The 17,230-nt window shown below is 43.2% G+C and overlaps 2 protein-coding genes across 2 annotated transcripts in view; one reads left to right on the plus strand and one right to left on the minus strand.

The window, feature by feature from the left end:
- The window catches only part of PRKCE (protein kinase C epsilon), a 480,838-nt gene that overhangs the window by 432,245 nt on the left and 31,363 nt on the right, over positions 1-17,230 (minus strand). The window lies entirely within an intron of this gene.
- LOC308632382 (ATP synthase F(0) complex subunit C2, mitochondrial-like) lies at positions 65-722 on the plus strand. The gene has a single exon (XM_081264471.1). It carries the CDS (start codon positions 117-119, stop codon positions 561-563), a length of 447 nt encoding a protein of 148 aa, XP_081120597.1. The 5' UTR covers positions 65-116; the 3' UTR covers positions 564-722.

A 17,230-nucleotide genomic window follows, 5' to 3' on the forward strand; every position in this document is an offset into this window, starting at 1 on the left:
ATTGGCTGTTTGTCTAGATGGGCTTCTAGGATGCATGGTGTTTGGATTAAAAAAAAAAAAAAAAAGAGACCCCCGCCCCTCTCTGTCTTCTCTGCACTGGGAGCAGCTTTCTTGCCATGGCCCCTCACCCCCTGAAAATGTATGCCTGCTCCAGGTTCCTCTCCACCCACTCCTTGGTCAGGAGCACCTCTCATCTGCTGAGCCGATCACTGTCTGCAGTGGTTCTGAACCCACCAGAGACACTGACATATGAGAGCTTCAGCAGCTTGGCAGTCCCATGTCCCCTGACCTCACTTATCCCTCGCCGCCGCTTCCAAACCAGCACCATTTCAAGGGACATTGACACAGCAGCCAAGTTCATTGGGGCTGGGGCTGCCACAGTTGGGGTGGCTGGCTCTGGGGCTGGGATTGGGACTGTATTTGGAAGCCTTATCATTGGTTATGCCAGGAACCCTTCTCTGAAGCAACAGCTCTTCTCCTACGCCATTCTGGGCTTTGCCCTCTCAGAGGCCATGGGGCTCTTTTGCCTGATGGTGGCCTTTCTCATCCTCTTTGCCATGTGAAGGAACAAGTCTCCGCCTCAAATTCTTTCTCCCATGTCTTGTCTGCCCTGTATGTCCCTTTTCCTATACTTCCTCAGGCAATCTGGGGAAAGTGGTTGGCTCAGGGTTTGACAGAGGGAAGACAAATAAATACTGTATTAATAAGAAAAAAAAAAAGAATGAATCTCATCCCTGTTGCTTTTGACTTACATTGCTGGCCTTCTTCCCTTTCTTGCCCTCTTCTTTCCTCTTCCTCTCTCTCTTTCTTTATTTTATTTATTTATTTTTTTCTGGGCTCACTGCTGTTTGCAGCAGCTGCTGAATTTCACATATCTGGGAAGTCCATTAACTCGCTGTTTACTTGTGCTCCACCTCATTAGTAGAGCTGTTGGGCACACTCAGCCTCTCACCCCAGCCCCACCCACAAGGAGTCCTCTCCCACTGTCTAGGACGCAGGCTCCAAGTAGCCCCTTCACTGCCCCTACACCCCAACTGGAGATTTATGTTCATTTTGTCGAAATACATTTATAAATATGATTTGGGATTTTGGAAGCAAACGATCCCACCAAATTTACCTAAGCTGGGTTCTTTCATGTAAATCTATAAAGTAGCTCATCACCCACAAAACTCTATTTCTTTTCCACAAACCTGCCCACAAGATGAGTGTAGTCTGTCTGACCTGCAACCAACAGTTACATATGCATGGGGCATATGTAGAAAATAAAACCATCACAGACTGGCTGGAAACTGAAACCAAATCTACAGAGAGATGATACATGCTCAGAAGCTTGTTTGAAACTGGTCTCTCTCTTTCTTCTTTCAAAGGGTTTCTTTCCATTCACTCTGGCTGGGAATGATGTGTATAAGAGTTTTAATGTTCCCAATATCTTTCAATGTAAGAAAAAAGAAAATGAAACATGCATACAGGTTGAATATTCCTAATCTGAAAATCCAAATGTAGCTGAGTACATTGGCACAAACCTATAATCCCAGCTACTCAGGAAATTGAGGCAGGAGGTTCACAAGTTCAAGGCCAGGCTTGGCAACTTAGTGAGACCCAGTCTCAAAAAATATATATATTAAAAGGGCTGGGGCAGTAGCTCAGTGGCAAAACGTTAAATCCCCAGTACTTTTTAAAAAAAAAAATGCTCCAAAATCCAAACCTTTTGATACCAACGTGACAGAGAACCTTTCAGATTTTGGATTTTTTAATTAGAGATTATCAATCAGTAGAGTGCATACAAATATTCTACAATCTGAATCACTCCAAAATCTGAAACATTTCTGGTCCCAAGTATTTTGAATAAGAGATATTTAACCTCCTCATAATTGAAGAATCAAGTTACCTGCAGAAATACCTAGGTTCTGATTTATTAATAAAAGCTCCCTAGGAATTGGGGTGGTCAGTGAAGCTGGTATGACCACCCAAGACCAGAAATCGGAGCCTCCAGGAAAGAGCAGGTCTCTGAAAGAGGAAGAAACTTCCACTCAGCTCCTGAGAATGAGGGCAGGTCAGAGCCGAGGCCTCCAGGTAAAGGTGGCAACTGCTAGGAGGCCATCTAAGGAGTGAAGTGATCAGGGATTGGGTGAAAGAGCTAAAGACAACACCTGTCTGGTGCCAATCCAGTCTCCACGGAATCAAGAGCTGAAGCTGGTTCTCTGCCCCTCCATTTCTTCACTTTTGCTCAAGAGTTTGCCATTTTCACTCTGGTTTTATTTTTTGTGTTGTTCTGTTTGTTAGTCCTTATCTGTCCTGGCTAAAGGAAGAATAGATGGATTTTCGCCCATACTTTGGCCAAGAACAGGACAGGATCAAAGCGCATTTCAAGAGGCAGAGAGGGTAATGGCATCATCTGGACCAGAGCTCTGCAGAGCTCCAAGAACACCTCAAGACCAGAGCAACGCAGCAGGTAAGCAGACAGGAGGGCAGGGCAAGACCAGCAGGGGGCACTCCCCTCCTTCCTGGCACAGGTCCCCGCAGGTAGGGCACTAGCTCTTTGAAAGGAGAATGTAATTGCCATCAGCTACATCAGAGCATTTCATTTTATTTGGCAGCATCTTCCAGAGGATTAGAACACGTCTCCTTTTGATCTCACGAGGTAATTTCATTTTAGGGGATAATCTTCATGGACCATGGACATTAATAGAATGATGATCATAAAAGAATTTGCTTTCAGCTCAACGCCAAAACATGGGCCCTGTCAGCAGGTTCAAAAACCAAGGGGGGGAAAGAAGCTGCCATTAAAAAGGAAGCAGGGTGTAGGTCCTCCAAGGAAGAACAGGAGATCTTGATGGGGGTGAGGGGCACTGCGGTCATGTGACCAGTCATATGATCGATCGTCCTGAGCCATCACTTGGGTCAAAGACATTAAGAGTTTCTTCAAGCTTTGCAGTGAGTCCAGAATTTTAATGAAAGGTCTTATACTAGAAGGACAGGCCACACAGCACCCAGATTTCACTCCATGGAACAACTTAGCAATCGACATTCTCGGTTTCCCATGAGAAGATTCTAACTGGATGAGAAAACTGAGATTTCAGTTCTCAGGCCTCTGTTCACCCCCAGAGACTCCCGTCAAGCCTTCTGCTTCTTAGGAAAGATCCCAGTGCTTCCAAGCAAATGAAAAGATAATGCCACGTGGCCCCTACACCCACTACTCGACCCGGAGAGTGTGAAATGAAAAACTCAGAGCAAAGACGCACAAAGCATCTCAACAGAAGCTCCACGTGCAAGGGCAAGGAGAGAACGGGTACCTGCCATTGCCTCCTGCCAAGATCCTCAAAAGGATCTGGAAAAACAAGATGTCTCTTTCGGGGGCCCAGCAAATCAACTGCAAGGAACTACAGCTGGTTTTTAACAGGGCCCCAGAAAGCCTTTTTTCATAATTTTTTTAAAAGTCATTATTTTAACCATTGATGTGTATAATAAACTCTTGTCAGCCTGACATTAAAATCTGTTTCTTTTCTTTGCTCCCCACCCCCTCCCCACGAGCCCTTGCATCCTACGAGCGCGGCATATGTTCTATTATTGTTACTTTAGGATTTCTTCAAAGAGCTCTGTGATGGGCAGTTCCGGTGTGCAGTGGTGGTACGTTTACCTAACAGATACCATCTCCCTGCAGGAAAGGAAAGCACTGGGTTTTTTTTTTTCCATGGACAATGGAGGTTTCATTAAAATCATTGTGGGAACAGAGAAAAATCCAAAGAGGAATGTTACTAAGATCTTTAGAGACTAAAGGCAAGAGAACAAAGTTGAAAGGAAGAGAAAGAGTGAAAACCCAACTTTTCTCCTTCAGCTTTAAGTAACCTCCCTTCTGAATTGTTTGGAGGAGTAAACCCAAGTTCCTGGAGGAAAGTTCCATGACTCCCAAGGGAAAAAAAAAAAGAGGAAATAAGAACTGCCCATCTTGTATATGAGTCCCACGAGGGCAGGTGACACAGCCAAAGCACCTTGCATGAATGCTTAGCTCTTCTCAGTCAAATCAAAATTGAAAGAGAAGTGCTTCTCTTTCCAGAACACTGACTTTCCATGTGACCCCTCTCTTCCAGTAGCTCCCCACTCACTCTCAGGGAAAAGTCCACCCTGTTCATCCTGATACCACTCTCAGGGAAAAGTCCACCCTGTTCAAGCCTGATACTCCAGAATCCAAGTGCATGCCACCTGATCACAGTTCATTCCCAGACACTCTCCCCTCTACTTTGGCCAGCCTTGTTGTCTCAAGGACATGCCACATTGTTTCCAGGGTGCTGGCCATCTTCCTGGGATTGTATTTCCATTTCTTGCCCATCTATCCCAACATCCCACTCATGTCCTCCAAGAACCTGTCTCTACCACTCTAACCAATGCAAATTGGCCTCTACCTTCTGAACCACACAATCAGTACGTAGGCATTTCCCCAGAAACTCTTGTGTTTCCCACTAGCATGGGCTAGGTTTTAAGTTCTATGTAAACCCATCCCTCCTGTATCTGTTACCACTGTGCACAGTCCTGGACTGACTTGATGCCTTTGGCACCCAATAATCACAGCACAGGGTGGAGGTCACACACTTTGGACTTCTTGACCCCATCCTTGCTCTCCTATCCCATGCCACACACCCAGAAATTCAGATGCATAGTGAAGCAGAGGCAAGGGAAGGACATGGTGTTGGAAGAAATTCGTTGTTATTTCCGGGTCAGTTTCCTACAGCCCCTCCATTTCCAAGATGGAAGTACTACTTGGCTTTAATTACCTGGGCTAGAGAAAGCCTATCTGGGAAGCCAGAGCTATCCCTTAGTTTTGGAAACAGCAATAAGAATCTGCGAAGTCCCTGGAACTGCAGAATGAGCCTTAGGTATCATGTCAGTAGGGCACAGCAGAGATGAAAACCACAAAATTCCACATCCCCAAATCGATGACTCCATTCTTCAGTCTTCAGGAGGGCTATGGAGCCCACCTGTGAGAGTGACGCTCAGGGATTAAAAGTTTCCTTGTGACTCAGACTTGTTCATACAGTGACTCCTTTATAGTGTTCCCACAATTCCCCTGGGAATCTCAGTTAAACTCCTCTCCCGCTATGGATACCACATTTGCTATCTTTTTCTAGCACTCCATTTTGAATTGTTAATTATCCTGCCTTTTCTATCTTCTTAATGAACTAAAAATTCCTTCTCTTTCCCCTGCTTCCCTTTCCTTCTCACTTCTCCCTGCAAAACTTTTTAAGAGTGACAATCGACCCTTCCTGCCTTCCTTCCACGCCTCCTTAACCTCTCACAATTTAGATTCTGTCCCAATCACTTCACTGAGAGAGTTTTCTCGAGATCAGTCTTTCAGACAGAACATCAGCTGTCAGATCTGTCAGCCTCCTCAGTTCTCATTCTCCTTAGCTGGTGCAAGGCAGGCCAGCCTGCTGGGTGCAACAGCTCCTCTCAAGTCCTACCCCCTGCCTCTCCGGCCTGCCACTGTCTCCCCCCCCGCCAATCCCATGGGCACTCCCCAAGTTCCAGCATTGCCCAGCTTCTCTTGTGCCTCTGTCCACTTTCTCCTGAGGTTACCTTAGCCACTCCCATGGTTTCAACAATCACATTAGCAGCCTTACTTCCAGCCCCAACCTCTCCTCCAGGACACAATGCTCAAATTTCTAACTCTGTGCTGCACACCTATACCTAGAGCTACAATGATCTTACACTCACCATATTCCCTTATTATCGTCCCTTTCCAATGTGCTCTCCTCCTGAGCTCCCTATCCCAATGGAAGCCCTCACCATCCTCCCAGACAACCCCACCAGAAGTCTGAGGATAGGCTCTCCTCTGATCACCTCCCACCTACCCAACCGTTGCCATCTTCCACCGGGCATATGCACTCCTCACAATCTGTCTCGGACTTCTCATTCCACTGCCATTCCTGGGTCCATGTCCTTCTGAGCTCTCCCACCCTCCAGCTGAATCTCTCAACCAGTCTCCAATCCTTCCCTCACATTTCTACTGGAAGTAGTTCCTTCCAGGCCTGACCACACGTGCTATCATGACTTTACATATGCTCAGCTTGAAATGCCCTTCACTGCCCTCTTTTTTCTATTTATATATGACAGCAGAATGCATTAAAATTCTTAATATACATATAGAGCACGATTTTTCAAATCTCTGGTTGTATACATATCACTGCCTTTTTTTAATAACTAAAATTCTACCCATCCTTCAAGACCCACATGCCAGGGCAAGCTCCTCCATGGAGCCTCTATTACTTATCAATTCTTCATCAAACTAGGGACACATGTTTGGTGTAGGAGGTGTGTATGCGCATGAGCACATGTGTAACCTCCATTAGATATGGTACCGTGCTTGGGCCTCTTTTTGCACCGATTCCATCTTTTCCATCAGTTTCCTCACTGAATTGGAAGCTTCCTAAAGACAGGTGGTGCCACAAGTTGGATCGTGCCCCTCCCCACAAAAATAAAATAAAATAAAAAATAAAAAGATATGCTGAAGTCCTAACCTCCAGTACCTGGAAATGTGACCCAATTTGGAAATGAGGTCTTGGTAGATGTAGTGAAGTTAATATGAGGTCTTAGGGATGGGTCCTATATCCAATGTCTCCCTGTCTTTAGAGAAAAGGAGAAGACAGACCGAGGGAGGGAAGATTACCATATAAAGACAGAAACAGAAGTGGAGCTGTGTTAACACCAGCCAAGAAATGTCTGGAACTACCGGAGTCTGGAAGTGACAAGGAAGGACTCCTCAACGGGTTTCAGTGGAAGCAAGCCCAGCCAACACATGGATTCTAGACTCCTAGCCTCCAGAACTGAAAGAGATCCCTTTTCCATTATTCTAAGGCATCCAATTTGTGGTCCATTGTTATGGCAGCTCTGGGAGGATCAATGTCTTATCTGCTCTTTGTGGACCCCTCAGTGTCCACAGAGTCCCTGAAACTCGCTGACTTCTTAGTGAAGACTGAGCAAATGAACCCTGGACACCAAGGAAATTTTGCCATGAGTGATGATTTTTAAAAATTAATCCCTTAGACTCGAGTGTTATATTCCTATTTAAACCATCCTTCTCTAAGATAGAACTACTAATGCACAACAGGGCAGCCTCAGAGCCTTGTCCTGTGTCCAGAAAGACTGAGATGGGCTGAGTTTTAAGCCACCTGTCCCCACTAACCTGCCCCCCACCCCCCACCAGGCCTCATGGAAACATCATCAAAGCAGCTGGCTGGCCTGCAGGTGTTCACAACAGGAAAGAGACTCTACCTGGTGCAAAGCTGTGACCTTGTTCCCATTATCACTGGTCCCAGTCCCATGGAGCTAATGACCTCAAATACTAGCCAGCAGAAATTAGAGTCACTTAAAGGGGGGTGGGGAAGAATGGCTGATAAAGATGATGTCTCTTCTCAGATGAAAAGTGAATCAGGGCATAATTATCAGATGTCCATACAAACACTGAACGGCTTTCCATTCAAGGAAGTGGACACTTGAACCAAAAGCCTTTTAGGAATGACAGGTTGGGGAGAAGCCTGTGAAGATGTTGATAAGTTCTCTTTTCTTTCTAGAACACACACTGAAAACTGACATGCAGAGAGCGTTCCAGAAAACTGTTTTGATGGACAGAGAGGAGATGCACTCTGAGCCTGTGTCCATGTGTCAGTCAGTCTCCACCAGTGTGGTGGCCATAAATAATACTCAGGAGTCACAGTGAAAATCCACAATCTCCCTGGAGACACAGCCTGTCCCTGTGAGGACATTAGGTGATACTGGTGAGAAGTTGGGGGGCAGGGGGCAGGGGGTTCCTGTAATGAGAATGCATGTGGATCATTCCTCCCCTGGTGGGATCAGAAAACTGCCTTGCCCAGCCACAAATGTACACATCTCTCTGGTTCCCAAAGACCCCCCACTCAGGTCAGGTTAAGGCTGTTAGGTCTCAGTCCTGACATTTGATGTAAGTGATCTATGTAGATGATTTTAAATAAAACTAACGCTGAGCCATAGAGAAGGAAGTTCAACAAAGTCTAGGTTTTTCCCATGGCAACTATTTTGAAGCTTTTTGGTAAATATTAAACAAAATTTTCTCCAAAATAAGGTTGCAGTGTCCCTACCTCTGCTGGCCCCCGAAGGTATGTGCCCTATCTGCCTCAAGGCTATTCAGTGTGGCTGGTACCAACGTTGCTCCTGAGCTCTGGGAGCACCAGGATGCTCTGTGACTGCCTTTCCACTGTCCCCAACTCCAACCCCTAAAAAGGACTTAGTCTCTCCCAAAGGGACACCGCTCAGACCGCCAGCTCCTCATCCTCTTACTCTCACTCCCAGCTCCAGGCACCACCCTCAACCTGCTCGGTAAGGAGCTCATCTGGAAACCCAGCGATTTTCTTTTAACTTTTCTTTTTAACTCTGACATGTATACACTCTTTTAAAAGACAGTGACATTTTGGTCTCCAATCTAATCAAACCTTTTAGTAGTGACCCAGTCATCCACAGGAGCAGCAGGCCCTACATGGGTTAAATGACAACACAAAGCCCTGTCCACTCCATGAGAGGACGGGCTTCCTCTCCCTCCTACCTTGGTGACACAGGGACCGTGGTGTCATCCTTTCCTTGCTCCACATGTGAAACAAGGCAGTCAGGGTCAGGGACGATCACTGTGAACCTTTATTTCCCAAAAGGAGCAGCACATCTGATTTGTAGCAACTGTTTTTTTTAGACATCTCTGACATCCTTTTAAATTAAATGTTAGAGTCATACAAATTGAGGGCCATGGAGAACTAAAGAGGAGACGTAGGAAAATAAACTAAATATTCACCCAGACACCGGTTAAACTAATTATTGAATGATGAATTACCATACTATAGTCTTTGCAGAGAAGAAAGTAGATCAAGATGATTCTGTAATAACAATTTCCAAAAATTTTTTTAAAAGGCAAGATGCAGGATAGAGTACACACTGATCATGCCATTTGTTTTCAAAAGATACACACATGTTCTACTTCTAGAATGCACAGAATATTTCTGGAAGGATATATAAGGAACCAGCCTCTAAATGGGTGGGGAGACTCTGGGAGAAGACCAAGATTCACTTTTAACCATTTGCCTTTTTATTGCTTGAATTTTTTTACTCTGTATATTTATTAATTTTTAATATTAAAATACATATTTTTTTCTTTTTTTCCTTTATATTCATTCTTTTTAGTTATACATAACATTGCGATTCATTTTGACATGATTATAAAAGCATAGAATATAATTTTTTCTAATTCAGTCCCCAGTTCTTCCCCTTTCCCTCCCCTATACTCTACTGATCTTTCTGCAATTTATTTACAGTTGTTTTTAAATTAGTATCTCATGGATATACATGGCAGTGAGATTCACTGTGGCATATTCATATACACACATAGGAAACTTCAGATTCATTCTACTCTCTTTCATTATCCCATCCCTCCTCCCTCCTCTTCAATCCCCTTCATCTTCTCCACTGATATTTCTTCTCTTCCCCTGCCCCTGATTTTGTACATCAGAGAAAACATTTGATCTCTGACTTTTGGGGACTGGTTTATCTCACTGAGTATGATCATCTCCAGTTAAAAAAAATACATAAATATAAATATTTACAAAACATAACTATATGGTCATATTTAGCAACATAAATCCTTGTTAAAACTGATTACATTGTCAATATTTTTTAACAAGGAGAGAGACGTGGAAACTGTCTTAAAACCTTTGTTTCACCAATTAGAAAACCAGGGTCCAGAGAACAGCCTGAGGGTCACTAGAGGCCAGACCTCCTGCCCTTTAGATCACTTCACCTCTTTATCTTCTTCCACAGCGTCCTCTAATTTGTGCTCCTGTTCTGGTTGACCAAGGTTATCTGAAATCTGCTCCTTAGATAAGGGAATTATCAAAGGTCTTTAATTCATTTATATGACATGCTTTAAACAAGAGATCTGTGATCTAGACTTTTTATAAATCAAATTCGATTCCCAATGTGCTACAAGAGTCGTACTAAAATCACTCCCGTCTTGTAAAGCACGGAAAGCTTATCAGGTTTCTTAAACCCTGCTGTTCATCTATGAGGTTGCCCTGAAACAAAGCACAGTCTATGGTTCATATGTACCCGTGACATTTGTTCATTTTTTTTTCTGTGCTCTTATGTTCTGGCCACATCAATGCTACCTGCTTTGAAACGTGAGATCCCAAAAGACTGGCAGCAACTCTCACATTGTTGGTGTGCAACCCATGAATCATGCCACATGCCTTGTACTGGCCATTCAGAAGCCTTCTGATATGACAGTCTCTTTGGCTAACACACATTGACCCAAGGATCAAGGTATCTTCACAAAAGGTGCAATTTATAAAATTATCACAACACATAATAAGAAAGTATATTCTTCCAACCCAGACAGGAAGCTTGATTTTAGCCTATTCTCGGTTGCTTGTTTTTCTTGACTTACCAATGCAACCGCTGAGACGTTATACAAGTCAGGGAGAGTCTACAAACTTGGTCTCTTTCAAGAAACCCACAAAATCAACACAATCATTTGGTGGTTTAGGCTTTTGCCATTAACAAAGCCCAGACTGATGCTCTGTTTCTTATGCATAATGTATTTACCCAAGTTAAATTCTCTTCATTGTGTTCAATTCTAGCTTCTGCTGTTTATAAACTTCCAGAAGTTACTCTGTTAGAATTTATTTTGAGATTAAAGGGGGGAAAGAAAGGAAACCTAGCATGGCAACTTTAAAATAACATTTTTAAGAAGAAAAGAGCTTGAAACTGAATTCTGGGCATCCAACTTACCTTTCTCTCCCTTTTTCTGGACAGATATGGGCTACAACATCTGACTCTAGGGAGTTCTTTTCTTTTAATATTAATTTTTTTTTACCTGTCCACCATTAATTAATTGAAAATATTTCCTTCTGGCCTCCAACTGCTCAGGGACCTCTCAGCAATTTCCTTGCCCATAATTATGTTGATGGACTGTGTAACAGGTTGCATCATTATCTAAATCAAATTAATGTTGGTGTGAATGTAATGTTTTCCAATCCGAGGACTCAGGCTCTTTACTTGGGACCCAAGAAGATGGCCCCTAGAGTAGGGTCCTCCTGGAGACACCATTAAAGAGCCAGAGCTGGAGTCCACTAAATTGCACAGAGGCACACCATCTGGGTGCTCCATCTCCAAGGGCCCAGTGCTAGAAAGGCTGCCAGCAACCCCCATCACCCAGGCCACCAAAATGCTTGTTTGTGAAGATGTAAGCACAATCCATGACGAGGCTGTCCTTGCCCAGGCAATTCAAATCAAAGGCTATTACCTGATGAGGAGGCTTTTTTTTTTTCTGAAATACCAGAACAATGTTCTAAATATAGAGAATACCTTTCTTCTTTCAGGCAGCCTCACCTGCTTCTGAGAAGCCCCATTATCAGCACATCAAGTGTCAGGAAACTAGAATCTTCTTCTGATCTCACAGACAATCGGTATGAAACTCCAAGTAATAAAAGACATTTCAATGCTGCAATGAATAATCTCATATGTGTCTTTGAACACACTTAATTCTGTAGGATAAAATTTCTGGAGGTGGAATTATTGAGTTAATGGGTATGTGTTTTTTCATTTTGATAAAGATTACTGGGGCTGGGAGCATTAGCTCAGTGGGAGCACATGCTTAGCATGTGTGAGACCCTGGATGCCATCACCAGTACTAAAACAAAAAAACAAAGATAAAGATTATCAAAGCATCCACTATCAAAGTCATCTCAATTTGTGACCCTATGAAACAAGGGTATCTGGTTCTCACCATCCTCACTGATAATTTTTTAATGTTTAATGATAATAGTTGAAAAAAGAGTTCTCACTCTTATGTTGAATACCTTTTTATATACTTGAGTCATTTGTATGTCTTTTTTCTGTCAGTTAGCTTTTTATGCCTTTTCTCCATTTTTCTATTATGTTATTAATCTTTTCCTGACAACCTATTAGAGCTCTTTATAAGTTAAGGATATTAGTTCTATGGTTTCTGTGTGTGATTGTCAGTTCATTGTTTGTCCTGTGACTTTATTTATGGTGGTTCATGAAACTGTCAGGGATTTATAGATTCCCATCAGCCCGTGTTTTTTAATTTTTGGAAATTTAGTAGATCAATTTTTCTCTTTATGATTTCCAGGGTTTGTGTTATACCTAGAAAGACCATACTACCATAAGATTTTTTTAAAACTTTTCTCTTTTCTTCTACCACTTTTAATATTTAAAATTTTGATCCATCTGGCATTCAAATTGACCTAAGAAACAAGGTATAGATCTAAAGTTTGTTTTTCCAGATGGTTACCCCCAGTTGTCCCAAACCATTCACTGGTACAAAAGGCCACTAAAGCCAGGTGCAATGGTGCACACCTGTCATCCCAGAAACTCAGGGGGCTAAGGCAGGAGCATCACAAGTTCAAAGTTGGCTTCAGGAACTTGGCAAGATTCTCTCAAAATAAAAAGGGCTAGGGACGTAGCTCAGTGGTTGAGCAGCCAGGGTTAATCCCCAGTACCAAAAAATAAATAAATAAATAAACAAAAGACATGTTTTCCATGTATTCTGGTGTCTAGTTCTAAATTCTATTCATAGCATTGATCTCTATGTCTTTTCAAGTATCATCTTACTTGGATATCTTTTCAAGTATCATTTAATTATATATAATATGGTTTAGAATATGTAATATCTGGCAAAGCAAGCTTATCTTTATTAGTTTCACTTACCCTTACCATTAATGGGATCTTTGCTTCCTTCCTATTTTCAATCTGATTATTTTTCTTTAAGCCTACTTTTAATATTTATTTCATACCAAACCACCTCACTGTTTCCTCTTATTTTTGGTAATTAGTTCATCCTCTGGTATGTAAGCACATCATATACACATAATGTGTATATAATTGTTTCCCACGTGTATTCTACTTCTCTTGTCCCAGTACATTAGCTAGTCCCTACAGAACAGGGTTTACTAAAGGTGGTGGGAGCAGATGGCCTTATCTTCAGCAGCATGACCCCTTAAAGACCCATGTAATCTGCTGGCTCTATGCTCTGCAAACCCTGAGGGGAGGAGAGAAAGGGAGAAAATCAAATTTCTGATTTCTGCTCTGGAGTCTACGTGAAACAGAACAGAAGCTGGAAAAATATAAAGAAGAAAAAGCTTTTCTTTAGGCTCCCTCAACTGCATTTGCCCTGCTCAGGCCCTCTGGGTCACTGCTTGCCTCCCTCTCCCTTTTAAAACTTGCCATGCTTTATAAGGCCAGGTGTGTTTCAGATTAGAAAATGCAAGGTACCAAGAGCTCATTCCAAGAACTTCCTTATGTGATTATCTACATTTTTTTCCTGCCAAATCTCCCCTACTTAAAGTTTTTAACAATGACAATAACCAGAAGCTACTACAATATAACTTGCTTCTTGGGACTATGGGTGGTCAGGGTTCTTTCCATGGGTAGAGAGTGAATAAGTTGCCAGAGTCTCACCTTCACAAACTATCATAGCCATATCTTCCACAGCACATCAGCCAGTCTCATCTAAATACTATCCAATCCAGGAAGGCTAGAGTCACATCCCATGTTCTTACAAGGTCCTCCCCTACCACTACACCCCATACTTGGGGAAGGCTGTAGTCATCTAAGTCTGTCTCAGTATCCATTCTCCTCTTTGCCTTAGTAATAAAGCTCTCAATTTTTACCTATGAACATGAAATAAAAACGATATTTCCTACTCTTCCTTAACAATAAGAAAGAATGTCCTTACTCACTCCTTTATCCTGGAATAAATATGTGATAGCTGAAGCTCTACCAGCATTTATACCATGTGAATGAGAGCCATACTCATTCACATGGATGAAACCTGGATCCTAATAGCTTTGTGTAACATCACAACAGCCCTGATCAAGACTTGTTACCTCTGAAAAAATTAAAACTTGTGTCTTTAAGCTACTAAGTTGGGTTTTCTATCACATGCAAACACTCTTAACCCTATACACTGGATGGCACCCTATCTGGTCACCACAGAAGCAGGTCCAGCCCCCTTTCTGGTGCTTGCAAGGAAGCTTTACCTTCTCTTCAACTCTGCCCCCTGAGGGCAGGAGTGTGCCAGTCTTGCTCCATTCCTGATGTCTACTCAGTGTCACCAGACACAGTGGACACTCAATAAATATTTGCTGAATGACCATCTCTGTGTGACATGAAAGAAACACCTATAGTTTACATGGTGTTATCAAAAGCATGAGGGGGAAAGAAAACTGTTTTTCTTGCCCTAGAGAACCTGGCAATTTCTTTGTTAGCTTTAATTAACTCCCTGGCACTCCCTCCTGGCACAATGGCCATTATTTGAATCATAGCAGTCAAGTCTCTTCTGCTTTCAGGAAATATATGCTGAGTAACTGGCTAGAAGTGAAGAGAAGCCACAGAATTCAAATGAGGGCACTCAAGCAAGTGGACAAAGCTAACCATTTTTTTTTCCAAAGAAACCATTGTAGTCTACGGAGACTATAAGGAGCTGTTTAAACAATATAGGATCCCGCTCAGTCCCAGGCATACAGGAAGTTTTCAACAAACATTGGTGGGTCAACTTAATAACAATAATTGCCATTTTCAGCAAAGAACTGATCTTTATCTTTGGCACAGATAGAAATCTAGCTCTTCCCTTCAGCCAACTCTTGGTTACCTGAGTCCTCGGCCAGCATGTAGGTTACCTGGCCGTTTGCTTCTCATCATGGTCCAGCACCTTCTTGATCTTCTGGCCAAGTTTCAGACCACAAACAGTAGTGAAAGGGGATGAGGACAAAGCCAGGGACAGACAATCTAACCAGTGCCAGGGCCACTGCAGGCATTCTCCATCCTTCCGGATCTAGCTTTGCCTCACCTGTGACACTCTACCTTCTGTTTCTTCTGCATGGTGCCTACGGCCAGCATGCTGCCAGCCACACAGATCCTATTTGTAATGACAAATGTGGTTAGGTGGGGGCATGAGAGTCCTGTGCATTCCCTCCTCAGACTGGTGGGCCACCCCGTGCACATCATGGAAAGCATCCCTACCTCTGACCAGCCGAAAAGAAAAAGGAGAAATGAAGTTCAGCCTCTGCTCCTCCTCTGACTGAACACTCAGGTACAGGTAACCGAACACCAGCCTGACCTGGCCCTGTAGGTCACATGACACTAGAAGGTTGTGAGATCAATCGAATAGGTCCAACCAACACTAAAAATAATAATAACAAGCCAGGTGTGGTGGCACACACCTGTAATCCCAACGGCTCAAGAGGCTGAGGCAGGAGAATCACAAGTTCAAAGCCAGCCTCAGCAACTCAACAAGGCCCTACCCAACTCAGTGAGACCCTAACTCTAAATAAAAACAAAAAAAGGGCTGGGGATGTGGCTCAGTGGTTAAGTGCCCCTGAGTTCAATGCGCAGTACCAAATAATAATAAGTTATTAAAATGGATCAGACCCTTCTCATGCCCTTTCATGAAGGAAGGGTAACATATTTCCTACAGTGGATCCAGGTCAGCTATCAGGAAACCCAGTTTACCTGTGGTGCTTGTGCTCACACGGGCGAAGATAGGGCAGGTCTCCTAGCTCACAGATGGCGCATTTCACAATCATGCCTGCTGTGCCCACAAGGCTGAGTTTCCTTCACCAAGAGACACAGCATTTGCACTCACCAAGATTCAAAAGGCCAAGTTCTTTAAAAAGGGAACCCACCAGTAACTTATGTACACATGGGGCTCTAAGCAGTTGATGGCAGATGTTACAGAGAGCAAGTCCCCAAGTCTCCAAGGTGGAGACAGACCATCACATCACTGGAGAGGAGGAAACAGGCTCCCACTTGACTTTACACCTCTGTCCAGCTCTAGTGCAACCTCTCCCTCCCTCCCACCCCCTAAGCCAGGTGTACTCTGACATTGCTTATGGGTTGCGTATGGAGTTCAAAAGCAAGGATGTTTACAACTGCTAGCTAGTGAGGGCTTGGGTTGATCATGAATTTAGCTTCCCACACCCACAGCCACACATGACTGAGAATTGGCTACAAGCCGAGTACAGTGGCTTGTAATCCCAACAACTCAGGAGGCTGAGGCAGGAGGATGATAAGTTCAAGGCCAGCCTCAGCAACTTAGTGAGACCCACAGCCACTTAGTGAAATCCTGTCTCAAAATAAAAAAATAAAAAGGGCTGAGGAATAAAACTCAGTGGTAGAGTGCCCCTGGGTTCAATCCCCAATACTGGGGGGAAAAAACGTCAGAAAGAGTCCCACATATCACCAATAAAAAAATGTGATTAAATTGTCCGGTTAATAGTGTTAAACTGATAACATTTGTCTATAAATGAAGTCCAAAGAAAACCTTAACAAACATCAAAAAGCAGGAATTTCATGAATAGCATTCTCTTTACAAGACAGTAATAAATAATTGAAAAGAAAAGGAAAATAGCATTGTTACTGTCCAATTGTGGAATTTTGTAAAAAAAAAAAAAAATGTCAATCAGGCGTTTTGTTGGATACCTATAGTTCCAGCTACCCCACAGGCTGAGACAGGAGGGATAGCAAATTTCTGAAGCCAACCTGAGCAACCTAGTAAGAACCTGTCTCAAAATTAAAAAAAAAAAAAATAGAGCTGGGGGCACAGCACAGTGATAGAGCACCCCTGGGTTTAATCCCCAATAGTACCAAAAAAGAGAGAGAATTGGCTGCCAGCTTACTTGTCCCTCAGTGGGAAATGTGTTCTAGCCAAGGATGGGGAAGCAAGAGCAATCAGAACTAGGGGCAGCACTGGATCCCAGTTGAACGTGGCCGAGGGGAGCACTGAAGACCGTCTGGGGACTTTTTCTTTAGACTTTATTATTTTAGCCTCAGCCTGCAGTTCCAGGTCTAATGACTTCTTCAAGGTAAAAAGGTGCTTTCTGAAATGGCCATAAATCTTGCTCCCAAAATACATTTCCCAGCTCCCATAAGACAGGAAGTCTTGATTATACCTCGTCTCTCATTCTCTCCAACTAGAGTCAAAGGGACTTGAGAATGAAGACCTTTAGCATCTTCTCTGCTGTACAAGGCCCTCACCTGAGTCTAGAATGTACCCCCTCTAGTCCCTAACTTCCCAGGTATTTTGTTGGTTTTTTTTAATCTCACTTCCTCCCTATTTCTAAGAAAAGCAGGACTTGCAGAGACCAAGCCTGAAAATAGTTTTGCCCTTTTGATGATTCCAAAGAAAGATGTCTCACATATC

The sequence above is a fragment of the Spermophilus citellus genome (genome assembly GCF_964194105.1).
Source record: "Spermophilus citellus genome assembly, chromosome: 13".
In the NCBI taxonomy this organism is placed as follows: domain Eukaryota; kingdom Metazoa; phylum Chordata; class Mammalia; order Rodentia; family Sciuridae; genus Spermophilus; species Spermophilus citellus.

Excerpts from the sequence above, each read along its gene's own strand:
- LOC308632382 (XM_081264471.1), top strand. The coding sequence starts at position 117 with ATGGCCCCTCACCCCCTGAAAATGTATGCCTGCTCCAGGTTCCTCTCC.